The sequence below is a fragment of the Staurois parvus genome, unplaced genomic scaffold (genome assembly GCF_062004578.1).
Source record: "Staurois parvus isolate SC_StPar_1 unplaced genomic scaffold, SC_StPar_1.0 ptg000415l, whole genome shotgun sequence".
Lineage (NCBI taxonomy): Eukaryota > Metazoa > Chordata > Amphibia > Anura > Ranidae > Staurois > Staurois parvus.
This window is the reverse complement of record NW_028318211.1, coordinates 2,724,934-2,741,958: the sequence shown is the minus strand read 5'-3', so window position 1 is coordinate 2,741,958 and position 17,025 is coordinate 2,724,934. Positions and strand designations below refer to the sequence as shown.

Here is a 17,025-nt window from a genome sequence, read left to right as displayed (position 1 = left end):
GCTCTTTACAAAATAATCTAGGGTGGGTGACTGGGGGCAAAGAGAAGGCAAATTTATTTAATACCTTCTTCAGCTCTGTGTATACAAAGGAGTATGGGGGAGCTCTTGTCCACAATGGGCATGGTATTGCCACAGCCCCAGACGATACACATTGGCTCACAACTGATATGTTCCAAAAATATTTAGACAGAATAAAGGTGAATAAAGCACCTGGACTGGATGGCATACACCCACGGGTCCTTAAAGAATTGAGCTCTGTCATTTCAAAGCCATTGTTTCTAATTTTTAATCTTTAATGACTGGCATAGTACCACTGGATTGGCATAAGGCCAATGTGGTGCCAATATTTAAAAATGGGTCAAAATCTTTACCAAGTAATTATAGACCTGTTAGTTTAACTTCTATAGTTGGGAAGATAATGGAGAGCAGGGGTGGGCTGACCATTTGGAAACTCGGGCATTGCCCGAGGGCCCGGGGTCAGTAGGGGGCCCCATGAGATGCCCCTGGTACCTTTTTCATAGGCTTTTTTGAGTTTGAGCAAGGACACAGGGGCCCCATGAACCCCTATTGCCCGGGGTCCCCATGAGTTGTCAGTCCGCCCCTGATGGAGAGCTTAATAAAAGACCACATAGATGAGTTTTTGCTGGAAAAAATCAACAGACAGCATGGATTCATGAAAGACAGAAGTTGTCAAACAAATCTGATTTCTTTTTTTGAGGAGGTGAGCAAAACCTTGGATTTTGCAAAAGCGTTTGACACAGTTCCCCACACACGGCTAATGTGTAAGGTAAAGTCTACAGGCTTGGAAATATCTGTATGTAAATGGATAGAAAACTGGCTAAAAGATCGTATTTAGAGAGTAGTGGTTAATGATTCATACTCTGAATGGTCTAGGGTTGTCAACGGTGTACCCCAAGGTTCAGTGTTGGGACCCTTACTTTTTAATATATTTATAAACAATTTAGGGTCTGGGATCACAAGCTTAATAACGGCATGCAATGCCAAGCTGCGGTTTCTAAAGCGAGCAAAATCCTCTCTTGTATTAAAAGAGGTATAGACTCCAGAGAGAGAGATATCATTCTACCCCTGTACAAATCATTAGTAACACCTCATCTGGAATATGCAGTTCGGTTTTGGGCACCAATTCACAAAAAGAACATTGGGGAAGTGGAGAAAGTACAAAGAAGGGCAACCAAACTGATTAGAGGCATGGTGGAGATCAGCTATGAGGAAAGATTACAGGAACTGAATGTATTCTTTCTTGAGAAGAGGAGATTAAGGGGGGATATGATCAACCTGTATAAATACATCAGTGGTTCATATAGTGAACTCGGTATAGAGTTATTCACCCTGAGATCATCACAGAGGACAAGGGAGCACTCTTTACATCTGGAGGAAAAGAAATGTAATCTCTAAACAGGGAAAGGTTTCTTCACAGTAAGAGCTGTGAAAATGTGGAATAGACTCTCTCAAGAGTTGGTTCTGGCCAGCTCAGTGGATTGCTTTAAAAAAGGCCTGGATTCTTTCCTTGAAACACAGAATATACAGTTGCAAGAAAAAGTATGTGAACCCCTTGGGATTACGTGGAGTTTTGCATGAATTGGGCATAAAATGTGCTCTGAACGTCATCTAAGTCACAACAATAGAAGAACACAGTCTGCTGAACATAATACTACACAAACATTAGATGTTGCCATGGTTTAATTGCACATAACATGTAAACATTCACAGAGCAGGGAGGAAAAAGTATGTGAGGCCCTAGCTTAATGACTTCTCCCAGAGCTAATTGGAGCCAGGAGTGAGCCAACCTTGACTCCAATCATTGTGATGATATTGGATGTGTTGCTGACAGCTGTCCTGCCCTTAAAAAACACACACCTGTTTTGGGTTTACTGGTTTCAAGAAGCACTGTCTGATGTAAACCATGCCTCGCAGAAAAGAGCTCTCAGAAGACCTACGATCAAGAATTGTTGACTTGCATGAAGCTGGAAAGGGTTACAAAAGTATCTCCAAAAGCCTTGATGTTCATGTGTCCACGGTAAGACAGACTGTCTACAAATGGAGAAAGTTTAGCACTGTTGCTACTCTCCCTAGGCGTGGTCGTCCTGTAAAAATGACTGCAAGAACACAGCGCAGAATGCTGCATGAGGTAAAGAAGAATCCCAGAGTGTCAGCTAAAGACCTACAGAAATCTCTGGCACATGCTAACATTTTTGTTGACACATCTACAATAAGGAAAACATTAAACAAGAATGGAGTACATGGGAGGACACCACGGAAGAAGCCATTGCTGTCCAAAAAGAATATTGCAGCACGTTTGAAGTTTGCAAAAGAGCACCTGGATGTTCCACAGCACTACTGGCAAAATATACTGTGGACAGATGAAACCAAGATTGAGCTGTTTGGGAAGAACACACAACACTATGTGTGGAGAAAAAAAGGCACAGCACACCAACATCAAAACCTCATCCCCACTGTAAAACATGGCGGAGGGAGCATCATGGTTTGGGGCTGCTTTGCTGCCTCAGGGCCTGGACGGATTGTTGTCATTGATGGGAAGATGAATTCCAGAGTTTATCAAGACATTTTGCAGGAAAACGTACGACCATCTATCTGCCAACTGAAGCTCCGCAGAGGATGGGTGATGCAACAGGACAATGACCCAAAGCATACAAGTAATTCAACAAAACAATGGCGGCAACAGCACAGAATATGCCTTCTGGAGTGGCCCAGTCAGAGTCCTGACCTCAACCTGATTGAAATGCTGTGGCATGACCTTAAGAGAGCGATTCACACCAGACATCCCAAGAATATTGCTACACTGAAACAGTTTTGTGAGGAGGAGTGGTCCAAAATTACTCCAGGATCATTGTGCAGGTCTGATCTGCAACTACAGGAAACGTTTGGTTGAGGTTATTGCTGCCAAAGGAGGGTCGACCAGTTATTAAGTCCAAAGGTTCACATACTTTTTCCTCCCTGCACTGTGAATGTTTACATGTTATGTGCAATTAAACCATGGCAACATCTAATGTTTGTGTAGTATTATGTTCAGCAGACTGTGTTCTTCTATTGTTGTGACTTAGATGACGCTCAGAGCACATTTTATGCCCAATTCATGCAAAACTCCACGTAATCCCAAGGGGTTCACATACTTTTTCTTGCAACTGTAACTGGATACTAACATTTATAGATAAAGTTGATCCAGAGAATATCCAATTACCTCTCAGGGGATCAGGATTGGGTTTTTTTCCCAGCAGGAGCAAATTGGATCGTGCTTTCCTGAATTTTTTTTGCCTTCCTCTGAATCAACTGTGGGTGTAGGATTATAATTTTTTTTTTTTTTAATGATTGAACTGGATGGACTTTTGTCTTTTTTCAGCCAGACTATGTAACTATGTAAAAATAATTAAATACAATAATTTAAAATGTACACCATCTTTTAGTATGCTCATACACAGCTGAGCTAAGTATTCCTTTTTTATGCTGTATTTGCAATGTAAAAGTGAATTTCCTACAAAGCACATTTACCTATAAAAATATAGGAATAAGAGTTGACACAATCTGTAATGTTTAGATCTACTGAACATTTGCATTCTACAATTATACAATGAGGACCTCTAGTGGGCAATGTTATTTCTACGTTGTGTAGGTATAGATAAAGTGATATCCTTGGCATAGGGAGAGAGATATTGCATGAAAATCTTTGAACCCTGTTTTCCTTTTTTTAACACAGCATTTCAAGTCAGCACCTCCTACAGTCCTTCTAAGAAAAACTAATTTGCCCCTTGGCCCTTTGCAGTGATGTTTAGAGCTTCAATTGTTTGAATGAGCCATGGTAAATGAAAAAATAAATTGTGTTACAATGTGTGAAAAAGACATTGGAAGCAGGGGTGGACTGACAACTCATGGGGCCCCTGGGCAATAGGGGATCATGGGGCCCCTATGTCCTTGCCCAAACTCAAAAAAGCCTATGAAAAAGGTACCAGGGGCATCTCATGGAGCCCCCTACTGACCCCGGGCCCTTGGGCAGTGCCCAAGTTTCCAAATGGTCAGTCCGCCCCTGATTAGAAGTATTATACATTTATTAGTATTTGTTTTATTGGCTTACAATATAGTAAAAAGATTGTACATTAAAGGCAAATTCCATGTGTAAGAATATACTTAAGAATAAGAAGGCTCTTTGATTGAAAAAAAACTGCTGCATGTGTAAAGTGCAGACACCAAGAAGTGCATCGGCATCTAGTACCCTGTTTTACAGATGAATCACAGACAAAGCTCTGACACTTCTGAGTAGTGTTGGAGTTTGCAACTGCCTAAAGAAGGACATTTTTCACATATCCGAGAGAACCTCTGTTCATTTTGAACTCCCAATCATGTGCAAAGGAAAAAAAAGAATTCTATACTTCTCTAAACATACAAGATAACACTGAATAGCTTATTAAAAGATAAAATAAACAAGCTTTTGCTGCATTATTCAACTTTGATCAAACGTTTTTTGCTGCAGTACTTTTCTTCTTCCACTAGATTTCATCAGTTTGATGGCAAGTATCATTGAACCCATCTGCACTGAGCCCAAGGGGTATTGGATGCTCCCCAGACGGTCATTGGACCGTGAAAGGATAAGCAGCTTGTTTCTGCATTTTCCTCTCATACTCCAACTCTATGCTACAGGAACCCTAAGTGAAATTCAGATACTAGCATTTAAAAAAAAACAGCTGATGATCTATTAATCACAACAAAGCTGCATTAATTATGTCTTGCAAATATGCAGAGAATTCAGCTTTTTAATAAATTAAATAGGGTTTGTTTTAAAAAAAAAAAAAAAAAAGCAATCATACGCACTTAGGTGGATGCAGCATCAGTCCAATGCTGCAGCTGTTCCCTGCTGCTTCTTAGACTGAGAACTGAGTGATCAAAGACCGATGATCATTTGGTTCTCAGTGTTCAGTTAGCAGAGAGTGGTGACTGTCAGTCATAAGCTCTCTGCTCTGCTCCTCCGGTGCTCACTGGAGCACCAGGCTGTGGAGGGGGCAGGAAGGGCTGGCTCAGGCTCTCAGTGGCTTGCTGAGAGGCTGAGCCAGCTGCCAGTACAGGCATCTGGGTGGATCTCAATTGTAAAGTTGGGATTGATCCAGAGCCTGGACCAGCTGAGTGACATCAGCCGTCAGTGGGCTTTAGAATGCTGTCGACTGAAAATAGGTAAAATGAGTATAGAATTAAGTGCTCTCCTGTGATCCCTAGGAGAAGTAGGGCCAAAATAGCTTTGGACATACTTCTGCTATAAATCATATAACAACAATGTCATTATTTGATATAATAAACTGGTATATGATTCGATTTTATGTCTTGTTTCAGGTGGGTTTGAGATCAGCTAGCACCACATCCCATATACTAAGTATCCAACACTGTACAGAGATGAGGGGATTTGTAAGGTGCTCCACAGACTCCAAACATTTGATATGGTACTAAAATCATACAAAGCTTTATTCCATATTGTCATGTAAAAAAACTACATCACATTTAGTAGTTGTAAGAAATTTAAAACCAATAGGATACTCCATTTGACTTGAAGTTTACACAATTCCAACTTGACATGTGCTTTGCTGTTTTTTTTGCCTTCCTCTGGATCAACTGTGGGTGTAGGATTATAACTTTTTTTTTTTTTTTTTAATGGTTGAACTGGAGAGACTTGTCTTTTTTCAGCCAGACTAACTATGTAAAAATAATTAAATACAATTAATTTAAAATGTACACCATCTTTTAGTATGCTCAGACACAGCTGTGCTAAGTATTCCTTTTTTATGCTGTATTTGCAAAGTAAAGTGAATTTTACAGAGAGGAGGGGATTTTTAAGATGCTCCATAGACTTCAAACATTTGATACTGTACTAAAATCATACAAAGCTTTATTCCATATTGTCATGTAAAAAACAACATCACTTTAGTAGTTGTAAGAAATTTAAAACCAACAGAATACGCCATTTGGCTTGAAGTTCACACAATTCCAACTTGACATGTGCTTTCCTGGTTTTTTTTGCCTTCCTCTAGATCAACTGTGGGTGTAGGATTATAACTTTTTTTTTATTAATGGTTGAACTAGATGGACTTTTGTCTTTGACAAATTTCTGGCTTCTTCAAGAGATTTACAGATAGTTGTATATAATTGCCACTGGGAGAAATAGATGTATCTTCATATATGGAAAACCCAGCAAAAAAGCAAAACTTCTATATCCCCAGGGGAGTCCAAGATGAACCAAAAGAGGGAAATGGTTGCAATGAAGACCTCCCTCCAAAAGGGACTAAGGAGTCCAAGAAAAACTCATCTGCAAACTTACTCACCTCAAATGATCCAGAGTTTAGTATCACCATCTAATTGCCCCAAGGGACACAAGAGGGACCACACCAAACAGTCATATAGACACCATCTGCTGGAGAGGTCACAGGAGAGCTGGGTATAGCCAATGGTATATGATTCAAGTTAACATAGAAATTTATTTAAAGCTTCCTTCACCTCTTTGTTTCCAAGGCTATATATAATGGGGTTTAGTAAAGGAGTGATCAGTGTGTAAAAAACAGCTACCGCCCCATCAAAAGTAGATCTCGAGTTAGGACGCATGTAAGTGAAAACACAAGGGATATAAAACAGTGCTACCACTGTTACATGAGACACACAAGTGGAAAACGCCTTTTTCCTTCCATCCACTGTTTTTATTTTTATTATGGCTATTATAATATTTATGTAAGAAGTCATGATCAGAAGGAAGCAGCTTAGGGAGATTGCTGCAATATTAACCAATATCATAGTTTTGTTGATCGAGGTGTCTGCACAGACCAGTTTCAGCACTGGGATTATATCACAGAAAAAATGGTCTATCTCATTGGAGTGACAAAAAGGCAGGTGGAAAGTTAACACGGTATGGGTAATGGAGTGCAGAGACCCAGCCAACCAGGATCCAAAGGCAAGGCACATGCAAACCCGCCAGCTCACCAGCCTGTTATAGTGTAGGGGTTGACATATGGCCACATAGCAATCATAGGCCATGACGGTGTACAGAAAACACTCAGAACTTGCCAAGAAATGGAAGAAGTACAGCTGGGAGACACAACCACTGAAGGGAATCGTTTTCCTGGACAATGTGTTTTCCAGTAACTTGGGTAAGGTGACTGAAGACAGGCAGATGTCCAGAAATGACAGGTTTGTCAGAAAGAAATACATTGGATGATGAAGAGATGGAGTTCTTTTAACTGTGCTAATAAGGAGGACATTTCCAATTAAAGTGGAAATATAGATAACAGTGAGAAGCAGAAAGAGGGGGATCCGTAACTCATCCACACATGGAAGTCCTTTAAGAATGAATTCTGCCAGGAGAGATGAATTCTTACCATCCATTTATCCATCAGTCATGTTACAAAATAATACAGACAAAGAGAATAGTTCACACTGGTGCTGAATAACATGTTTATTTTAGGAATGTCCTAAAAAAGTCTTGTTTGATGACATTGCTCTTTTGTGGACAATGTTGCTAGATTGTAAGCTCTAACGAGCAGGTCCCTCTGAATCCTCCTGTATTCATTTGTATTGTAATTGTACTGTCTGCCCTTATGTTGTAAAGTGCTGCATAAACTGTTGGCGCTATATAAATCCTGTATTATAATAATAAGAATAATTATAATAATAATAATAATATTTGGACCCTTATCCAGTGTTTATCTGCTCTGTTTATCACTACTACTGTAATATGTATATTATTTCTTTCATAAAAGATATGCTTGGTATATCATCCTTCACCTCTTAAAGGAGTATTCACTTTTTTTCTTGCAGCAAATATAACAGTATTGGTAAATGATTATAATCATGGCAATCTGGTAGGAAAGAATAATAAGTTATTGGACAATTGGTTATTGACCCAGAGAAAGATCTATTCTATTTATTTTAAATATTTCATGTATTCACTGAGATAAATTACCCGTATATTTTCTAAAAACCAAACTGTGACATTACGCAGGATTCAGCCAGTGTCTCTTTTGGCAATGTGTCCCCTAGCCACTACTTTTATAAGCCTTAAGGAATCCTAGGAGAAAGATGATTTTGTTTAACATGGGAATACTTAAGAGATGTAATTATGCAATAATTCATTAGCAGTCCAGGTCATTCTTACCATAAAATATCCCATGAATTGATTCATTAATTTTAGGATCCATTCACACTATATTGCACTATATTATGTTTGATGAGTATACATTTGGGGACAGCTCTAAAGAAAATTAGCAACACAGTTAGAAGCAAGCTGCCTTTTACTTATACTTTGTACATTGATGGACAGCAAGCTAATGCTAAAAAAAAGCATTAAGACAGATTGTATGACAGACTTATTACAAGGTTAGAGTTTTAGTCATGCTCTTCTGTCGTTTCTAAATTTGCACTACAAAGAGTGAACAGGGCCATCTTTAATATTCATTGGACCCTGGGCAAACATTTTTTTGGGCCCCTCCACCCCCCTCCCCCTGCTCACATGCAATTTTGCTCTCAAGTTGATCTAAGACATACAATAAATAGCAGCTAGATTCAAATTCAGTTTACTGCAGCAGATCAAGCAGCGATTCTGATTGCTTGCCAGGGGTTACAGCCAGGGGCATATTTGCCACAAGGCAAACAAGGCATTTGCCTAGGGTGGCATTTTTCAGGGGGCCAGCACCTCCACCCAGAAGAAGGTATGAAAGAAGGGACAAGCGCACCATGGGGACCAGGTGGAATCCGAGAGAGGCTGCGGCTTGCTTGATGGTGTATGTAGAGCCTGGCTCTCGTTCCCCGTGATGTGTGGAGCTGTGAAGATGAGTGTCTTGATCGCTGGGGGGGAGATAGTGGAAGGCTCTCCTGGGTGGGGGGCAGGGGTGCTGTTGGTCAATGTCAGGCTCTCTCTGCAGGAGGGGGAAGGAGCGGTTGTGTTGGTCGGTGTCCATGGGGCAGACGATTTTTGTGTTGCCTAGGGCAGCACAAAACGTAAATACACCACTGGTTACAGCACATCAATACAGCTCGTTAACTGGTTGCTAGAGGTTACAGCACACATTATGGCTCAATGATTAGTTGCTAGAGGTTACAACGCATCATTTATGCTTGTTGATTGGTTGCTAGAGGTTACAGCACATCATTACTGCTCACCCACCTAGGGCTGCAGTGGGAGATGGTATGATTAGTGGCAGTGTTGTGGGGGGATGGGATGTGTGACAGTGCTGGGGGCATAGGATCAATAATACTCACTTTCTGTCACCTGTCAGTCAGTATCCACTCGGTTTCCCCCATCTGCATGCAAGGGGGGAGAGAGAGGGGGGTAAGAGAGAGGGGGAGTAAGAGAGGGGTGAGAGAGGGGGTATTAGAGAGAAGGGGGTGAGAGAGGGGGGTGAGAGAGAGAGCGGGGGGATGAGAGAGAGGCAGTTGGGCGGTGAGAGAAGGGGGAGAGAGGGGGGTGATAGAGATAGGAGTGAGAAAAAGAGAGGGGGAGTGAGAAAGAGAGAGGGGTGTGAGAAAGAGAGAGAAAGGGAGAAGGAGGGGGTGAGAGAGAGAGGAGGAGTGGGGGATGGCAGAGAGGGGGAGTGAGAAAGAGAGGGGGGTGAGACGGGAATAAGAGAGAGGGGAGTGATAGAGAGAGGGGGATGATAGAGAGGGAGTGGCGGGAGAGAGAGACAGAGAAAGGGAGAAGGAGGGGGCGTGAGAGAGACAGGAGGGAGGGGGAGGGAGGTAGGGAAAGAGAGGGGGTGGGGGTGGCAGAGAGGGGGAGTGAGAAACAGAGAGGGGTGAGAGAGGGGGGTGTGAGAGAGAGAGAGGAAGGAGGGAGGGAGAGAGAGGGGAGTGGGGGTGCCGTAAAGGTGCAGTGATAAAGAGAGAGGGGTGAGAGGGGGGATGAGAGAGGAGGGGGTGATAGAGATGGGGGTGTGAGAGAGGGGTGGGGTGGGAGAGAGAGGTGGGGTGAGAGAGAGGGGGAGTGAGAAACAGAGAGGGGAGAGTGAGAAAAAGAGAGGGGTGAGAGAAAGGAGGGAGGGAGATAGAGGGGTATGGGGGGGTGACAAAAAGGGGGAGTGAAATAAAGAGATGAGGATGAGACAGAGGGGAGTACTAGGGGGGTAAGATAGAGGAAGTGGGGTAAGAGAAGGAGAGAGAGGGGGATGGGAGAGAGAGGTAGGGTGAGACAGATGACTGAGAAAGAGGGGGAGTGGGAAAGAGAGGGGTTTGAGAGAGAGAGAAAGAGAGAGAGAGAAGGGGTGAGAGAGGGGGTGTGAGAGACAGAAAGGGAGAAGGGGGAAGGAGGGAGCGAGAGGGGGGTGACAGAGAGGGGGAGTGAGAAAAAGAGAGGGGTGAGAGAGGGGGGATGAGAGAGAGAGGGTTAGTGAAAGAGAGAGGAGACGTGCGAGAGAGAGAGAGAGAGAGAGAGGATAAGAGAGAAGGGGAGTGAGCGAGAGGGAGTGGGGCGAGGAAGGGGGAGAGAGGGTGGGATGGGAGAGAGAGGTGGGGTCAGAGAGAGGGGGAGTTAGAAAGAGGGGTGAGAGAGGGGGGATGAGAGAGAGAGAGAGGAAAGGTGAGAGTGAAAGAGGGGATGAGAGAGGGGGGGGTGAGAGAGAGAAAAGGAGCAGGGGGAGGAAGGGAGTGAGAGGAAGGTGACAAAGAGGTGGAGTGAGAAAGAGAGTGGGAATGAGAGAGAGAGGGGGGATGAAAGAGAGAGGAGAGGTGAGAGAGAGAGAGAGGGATGAAAGAGAGAGGGGAGTATGAGAAAGCGAGTGAGGAGGGCGAGAGAGAGGGAGTGGGGTGAGGTAGGGGGGAGAGAGAGAGGGATGGGAGAGAGAAGTGGGGTGACAGAGAGGGGGAGTGAGAAACAGAGAGGGGAGAGTGAAAGAGAGGGGTGAGAGAGAGAAGGGGTGAGAGTCACAGTCTGTGAGTGTTATTCCCTAGTACAAACCTCCAGCCAGTCCTCATCCTCTGTACAGGGCCACCGGTCACCCTGTGTTCCTGTTGATGTCGGAGCTGGGAACGGAGAGGAGGTTGAATAAGGAGTCCAGTCTTTGGGAGGTGCCAGGGATGCTGCGCCCACTGCTGCTCGCCTCAGTCAGGGAGGTGGTGAAGGTCTTCTCCCTCCCGGGCTCTCAGTCCTAGCCACACTTGTGCTGCTAGCCTTCCCCACGGCCTGTCTCCAGGGCTGCCCGATTGCCTTGTGGAGCAAGGTGCTATCATCCTGCCTGCACGCCGCTAAGGATGCTTCTGTTGGCACCGGATTAAGCTGTCCTGCCTCCCGCTGCCACCGGACTCTCCATGACAAGGGGTTTAAGGAGCAGCTGCCTTGGGCCCCACAATAATGACTGGGTCCAGGACAGTTGTCCCTTTTGCCCCACATTAAAGATGGCCCTGAGAGTGAAGATCTGTTTCATCTTCAGTAATAAATCTGTTGCAGACCTTGTGATTCTGCTCCAGTTGACTGTCCAGGAATTCAGATGCACAGGTTTCAAATACACTGTACACGCTAGTCACCAAGTGTATTAGCAACCTCTGTGCCTGTATTCCTGAGCAGCCAACTGCAACATATTTGCAATGTTTGGACCACTTTTGGTATGTTCTGACCACTTTAGACAAGGAATATCTTACAAGAGCTTCACAAGAGCTTCAGTTTTGGACTTGCTCTGATCCAGTTGTCTAGCCAGTACAATTTGACCCTTCTCAGAGTTGCTGAAATCTATACACTTGCCCAGTTTTTCTGCTGTCAACACATCAACTTCAGAGACAACATGTTCACTTGCTGCCTAATATATCCCACCCACTTTCAGATACCATTGTACCAAAATAATCAATATTATTACTTATGCCAATGGTTAAGTTTTGGCTGATTGGTGTATATGACATTTAATTCTACAATCAGTGTATAAGTACATACACAGGTGTGTGCTTATGTCGGAGGAGGAATTTATGAACTTGTAATCTCCTTTGAATATGTAGCACTCTCATTGCTAGCTAGGAGGAGCTAGTGTTCAATTGATAGGGAAGAGGGGTGAGTAGAAGCCTGGGTGTGATAGCCAGAAGGTTAAATTGCGGTCAGGAGCTGAGAAGCTCTGCAGGCCAGCCCCTCTGGAATTTTCCCCTGCTCTAGATCTTTGAAGGAAGGCCTAGAGGCAATAGGTGGATCTGGGGAGTGGCTTACTTGTACTTTTGAGGGAACCTAGCCAATCCCTAATAGAAGGCTTGGCAAGGGGCTGGGATACCCTTAATAGTGTTGGAGTCTGCTCAGTTGCAGGAGAGTTTGGATGAAAGAAAGTGAGGAAGATGTGAGCGTGAAGGAAGGCAGGAGGCTGTAAGGAAGCCCAGTAGGATGGGGCCTACCTGCAGGCCTGGAGCTGGAAAGGAGGAAAGCTCAGACCTCACCGGCCCCCTGAGAGAGGACCACCTGTACAGCAGGGAAGGAGATGCCCAGCTGATAGGCCTGGTAGCAGCCACCAACCCACCAGTGGTACAGGAGAGGATCTGAGTGAGTACACCTGCACCCACTGGGGTGTAGGGGGAAGGAGCTCCCTGGTGGGAAGATAAGCCACCTAACAATGACTGTTCATCTCTTAAATTGACAGGAACCAGATCCCCTATTCAGAGATACCTCCAGATTGCTGGATGAAAATCATCTAGGGTCTAGGGTGATACATTAAGGAGATGCTGGCTAGCTCTCCAACAGAGACTGTTGCAGTGAAGGCTGGTAAATACCGTATTTTTCGCTCCATAAGACGCACCTGACCATAAGACGCACCTAGGTTTTAGAGGTGAAAAACAAGAAAAAAAAAATATTCTGAACCAATGGACTGCAGACACAGTACAGGGGATGACCAGAGACTGCGGACATAGTACAGGAGATGACCAGAGACTGCGGACATAGTACAGGAGATGACCAGAGACTGCGGACAAAGTACAGGGGATGACCAGAGACTGCGGACATAGTACAGGAGATGACCAGAGACTGCGGACACAGTGCATGGGATGACCAGAGACTGCGGACATAGTACAGGAGATGACCAGAGACTGCGGACACAGTACAGGAGATGACCAGAGACTGCGGACACAGTACAGGGATGACCAGAGACTGCGGATATAGTACAGGAGATGGCCAGAGACTGCGGACATAGTACAGGAGATGACCAGAGACTGCGGACACAGTGCATGGGATGACCAGAGACTGCGGACATAGTACACGAGATGACCAGAGACTGCGGACATAGTACAGGAGATGACCAGAGACTGCGGACACAGTACAGGAGACGACCAGAGACTGCGGACACAGTACAGGAGATGACCAGAGACTGCAGAAACAGTACAGGAGATGACCAGAGACTGTGGACATAGTGCAGGAGATGACCAGAGACTGCGGACACAGTGCAGGGAATGACCAGAGACTGCGGACAGTGCAGGGGATGACCAGAGACTGCAGACAGTGCAGGGAATGACCAGAGACTGCAGACAGTGAAGGGGATGACCAGAGACTGCTGACCTTTGGGGAAGGAGGGGGAGCGGGTACCTGAATTTGACAGGTACCTGCTCCCACTTCCGCGGAGTTGCCTTCCCTCTTCTTCCCGGGCCGGCTTCTGTGACAGCCGGGTGCCCACTGCGCAGGTGCGAGAAGCGCTTCGCTTTGTGAATGGCCCGGCGCCTTCTGGGACTTTTCATGTGTCCCAGAAGACACCGGATCATTCACAAAGCGCAGCACATGCGCAGTGGGCACCCGGCTGTCACAGAAGCCAGCGTGGGAAGACTGTGCAGCGCTGGAGTGAGGAACAGGTAAGGCCCTGCAGGAGACAACAGCTGAGCAGCCGGCCCGGTATTCTGACATGGTGGCCGCAAAAATACCGGACCGGCCGCTTTATATTCGCTCTATAAGACGCACTGACATTTTCCCCCCTTTTTGGGGGGGAAAAAAGTGCGTCTTATGGTGCGAAAAATACGGTAGTTTCAGGAAGTCGTCCTCAGTTTATCAGTTCCCTTGGGCATCCTGTACACCCTTAACACTATCCCAGTTCAAATCTCCTCAATAAAACAACAAAACCAAAGCTCAAGGACTGATTTCTGACTCTCAATGCAAGACTGTGTGCAGATGCATGATGCCTGGCTGTGCAGGACTATATGGGGACCCAAATCTTTTAGCGACTCCTAAGTGGGTAGTGAGACAAATATGAGAAAAAACCTATAAAATGAATAATGCTGGCCAGGCATAAACACAAGAGATCACTTGCAAAGAATGACAGAGTGGACTAATTGCATATACTGTATCATGTAATACCTAATTATTACATTTTTCTTTATAACCTCAATAAAATTGTTCTATACCTAGTCCATGGGCATTTTGGTAAAAGCAAAATGTTTGAGTTATAGACTTATAGAATTATCAAGAGAATCTGAGATACTTTATACAGTGTACATTTATTTCAGTGAATATACAGTTGTGGCCAAAATTATTCAACCCCCACTGAAATTGAGTGTTTTGGCCAGTTTGACATTGCTTTTGATCATTCAGTCATCTTGCTTACATTTACATTAAAGAGGCACTTGTAGGTCAGACAAATATAACATAACAGTTATAATGAAATAACCACAAATGTCTTTTCTGTGCTCACAGCATTATCAGTTTTATTCAACCCCCAAGTGACATTCAATCTTAGTACTTAGTACAGCATCCTTTTACAGTTATAACAGCTTTTAAACGTGAAGCATAGCTTGACACAAGTGTCTTGCAGCGATCTACGGGTATCTTCGCCCATTCTTCATGGGCAAAGGCCTCCAGTTCAGTCACATTCTTAGGCTTGCGCACTGCAACTGCTTTCTTTAAGTCCCACCAGAGGTTCTCAATCGGATTTAAGTCTGGTGACTGCGATGGCCACTCCAAAATGTTCCAGCCTTTCCTCTGCAACCATGCTCTAGTGGACTTGGAGGTATGCTTGGGATCATTGTCCTGTTGAAAGGTCCAACGTCTCCCAAGCCTCAGGTGTGTGACGGACTGCATCACGTTTCCATCCAATATCTCCTGGTACTGAAGAGAATTCATGGTACCTTGCACACGCTGAAGCTTCCCTGTACCTGCAGAAGCAAAACAGCCCCAAAGCATGATTGACCCTCCACCATGCTTCACAGTAGGCAAGGTGTTCTTTTCATCATAGGCCTTGTTCTTCCTCCTCCAAACATAGCGTTGATCCATGGGCCCAAACAGTTCTAATTTTGTTTCATCAGTCCACAGAACACTATCCCACAACTTTTGTGGTTTGTCCACATGGCTTTTGGCATACTGCAGTCGACTCTTCTTATTCTTTGGAGACAGCAAGGGGGTACGCCTGGGAGTTCTGGCACGGAGGCCTTCATTACGCAGTGTGCGTCTTATTGTCTGGGCTGAAACTTCTGTACCCACATCTGACAAATCTTTTCTCAGTTCCTCAGCAGTCACACGGGGACTTCTCTCCACTCTACGCTTCAGGTAGCGCACAGCAGTCGAAGTCAGCATCTTCTTTCTGCCACGACCAGGTAGCGTTTCAACAGTGCCCTTTGCCTTGAATTTGCGAATGATGCTTCCTAAGGTGTCTCTTGGTATGTTTAACATCTTTGCAATCTTCTTATAGCCATTGCCCTTCCTGTGAAGAGAAATCACCTCTTCTCTTGTCTTCCTGGACCATTCTCTTGCCTTCACCATGTTTGTAACCACACCAGTAAATGTCTAGAAGGAGCTGAGTATCACAGTCATTTTAAAGCTGCCTAATTGGTGCTTATTATGCTTGATTGCTGCTCGGTGACATCCACAGGTGTTTTCAATACCTGATGGAAAGCACCTGTATGAACCTCTGTTCTTCAGAGTGGTAGTCTTTAAGGGGTTGAATAATTGTGGCAATGAAGAAACCACATAAGAACCATTTACTACTGTATTACATAAACAATTGATGTCATTTTAGTTGCATTTGGGTAGTTACAACGTCCTTGTAGGATTTGATTCTGAATACAATTCCAAATGTACACTATAGTCCCTAAACCCCTTTACAGCATTGGGGGTTGAATAATTTTGGCCACAACTGTATCAAGTATTTTCAAAAATATTGTAATGACTGCTCAGGGTTGCCAACTCATTCTGCTAATTACTAACTTGTCTATGTTTAATGGCTCTGTGGCTAATCAATGTCTCATATAATGTGTGTCACTAACAAAGGGGAAAAGGTGAAGAGAGATGGCTTTAGAATTCTGCTGATGTTTAGCATTTTTCTTATAACATCATAATATTTATATCAATAATAATATTTAGGATGGATGCTATCTGCTTTAAATCTCTAGATTAGGTCCAGTTCACACCACAAAAACGCACTCCGGATGCATTTTGGATATGTTTTGGCTTACGGTTCACATCACACTCCGTTCCGGTGCAGTTTTGATGCAGTTTGCTATGCTCCAGTATACTTCTGTGCATAAAAAATGCAGCATATTTTTCTGCACCGGAAACTGACTGGAACTGACTGTGCTGGTGTGAACTAGGGCCAATGGAATACATGGAAAACACTGGACTGCATCTAATGTGAACTAACCCTTATACTGTTTTTGTTGTTGCTTTTGGGTGTAGTTTTAATCTGCTCTAGCATTTGTCTTTGCCTGATTTAGGATAAACATTGCCAAATAGAAGACAGGCGTTGGACTGTGTGATATTGGTTTTTCAAATACTAAACGTAGAATACTCAGTGCAGTTTTGGTCATCTATTTGGAAAAATATGAAATATTTGCATATCCCTAACTGTAAAGGTTGCTCTGAACTCTCCATCTGCTGTTGTAGGAAACTTCCTTGTGTGTAATTCAGTATAAAACTAGCATAACAGTGGATATGCTTGGGATCATTTTTATTTAATGACCCCTTGACAGCTATGGAGCATCTGTCTCCAGAAAGAATTTAGACAGATTCAGAGGTCCAACAGCAGTGCAATGGTTTGCTACCACTGCTGTTATGCCCCTACTAAGTGAATATTTGGAACAATGTAATTCAAGATA

At 44.1% G+C, this 17,025-nt stretch overlaps 1 protein-coding gene across 1 annotated transcript; it reads right to left on the bottom strand.

Moving 5' to 3' along the window:
* Positions 1–6,477: 6,477 nt before the first annotated feature.
* Positions 6,478–7,389, bottom strand: LOC149454861 (olfactory receptor 10G7-like). The gene has a single exon (XM_089686992.1). The coding sequence runs from the start codon at positions 7,387–7,389 to the stop codon at positions 6,478–6,480; it is 912 nt and encodes a 303-aa protein (XP_089543118.1).
* Positions 7,390–17,025: the final 9,636 nt, after the last annotated feature.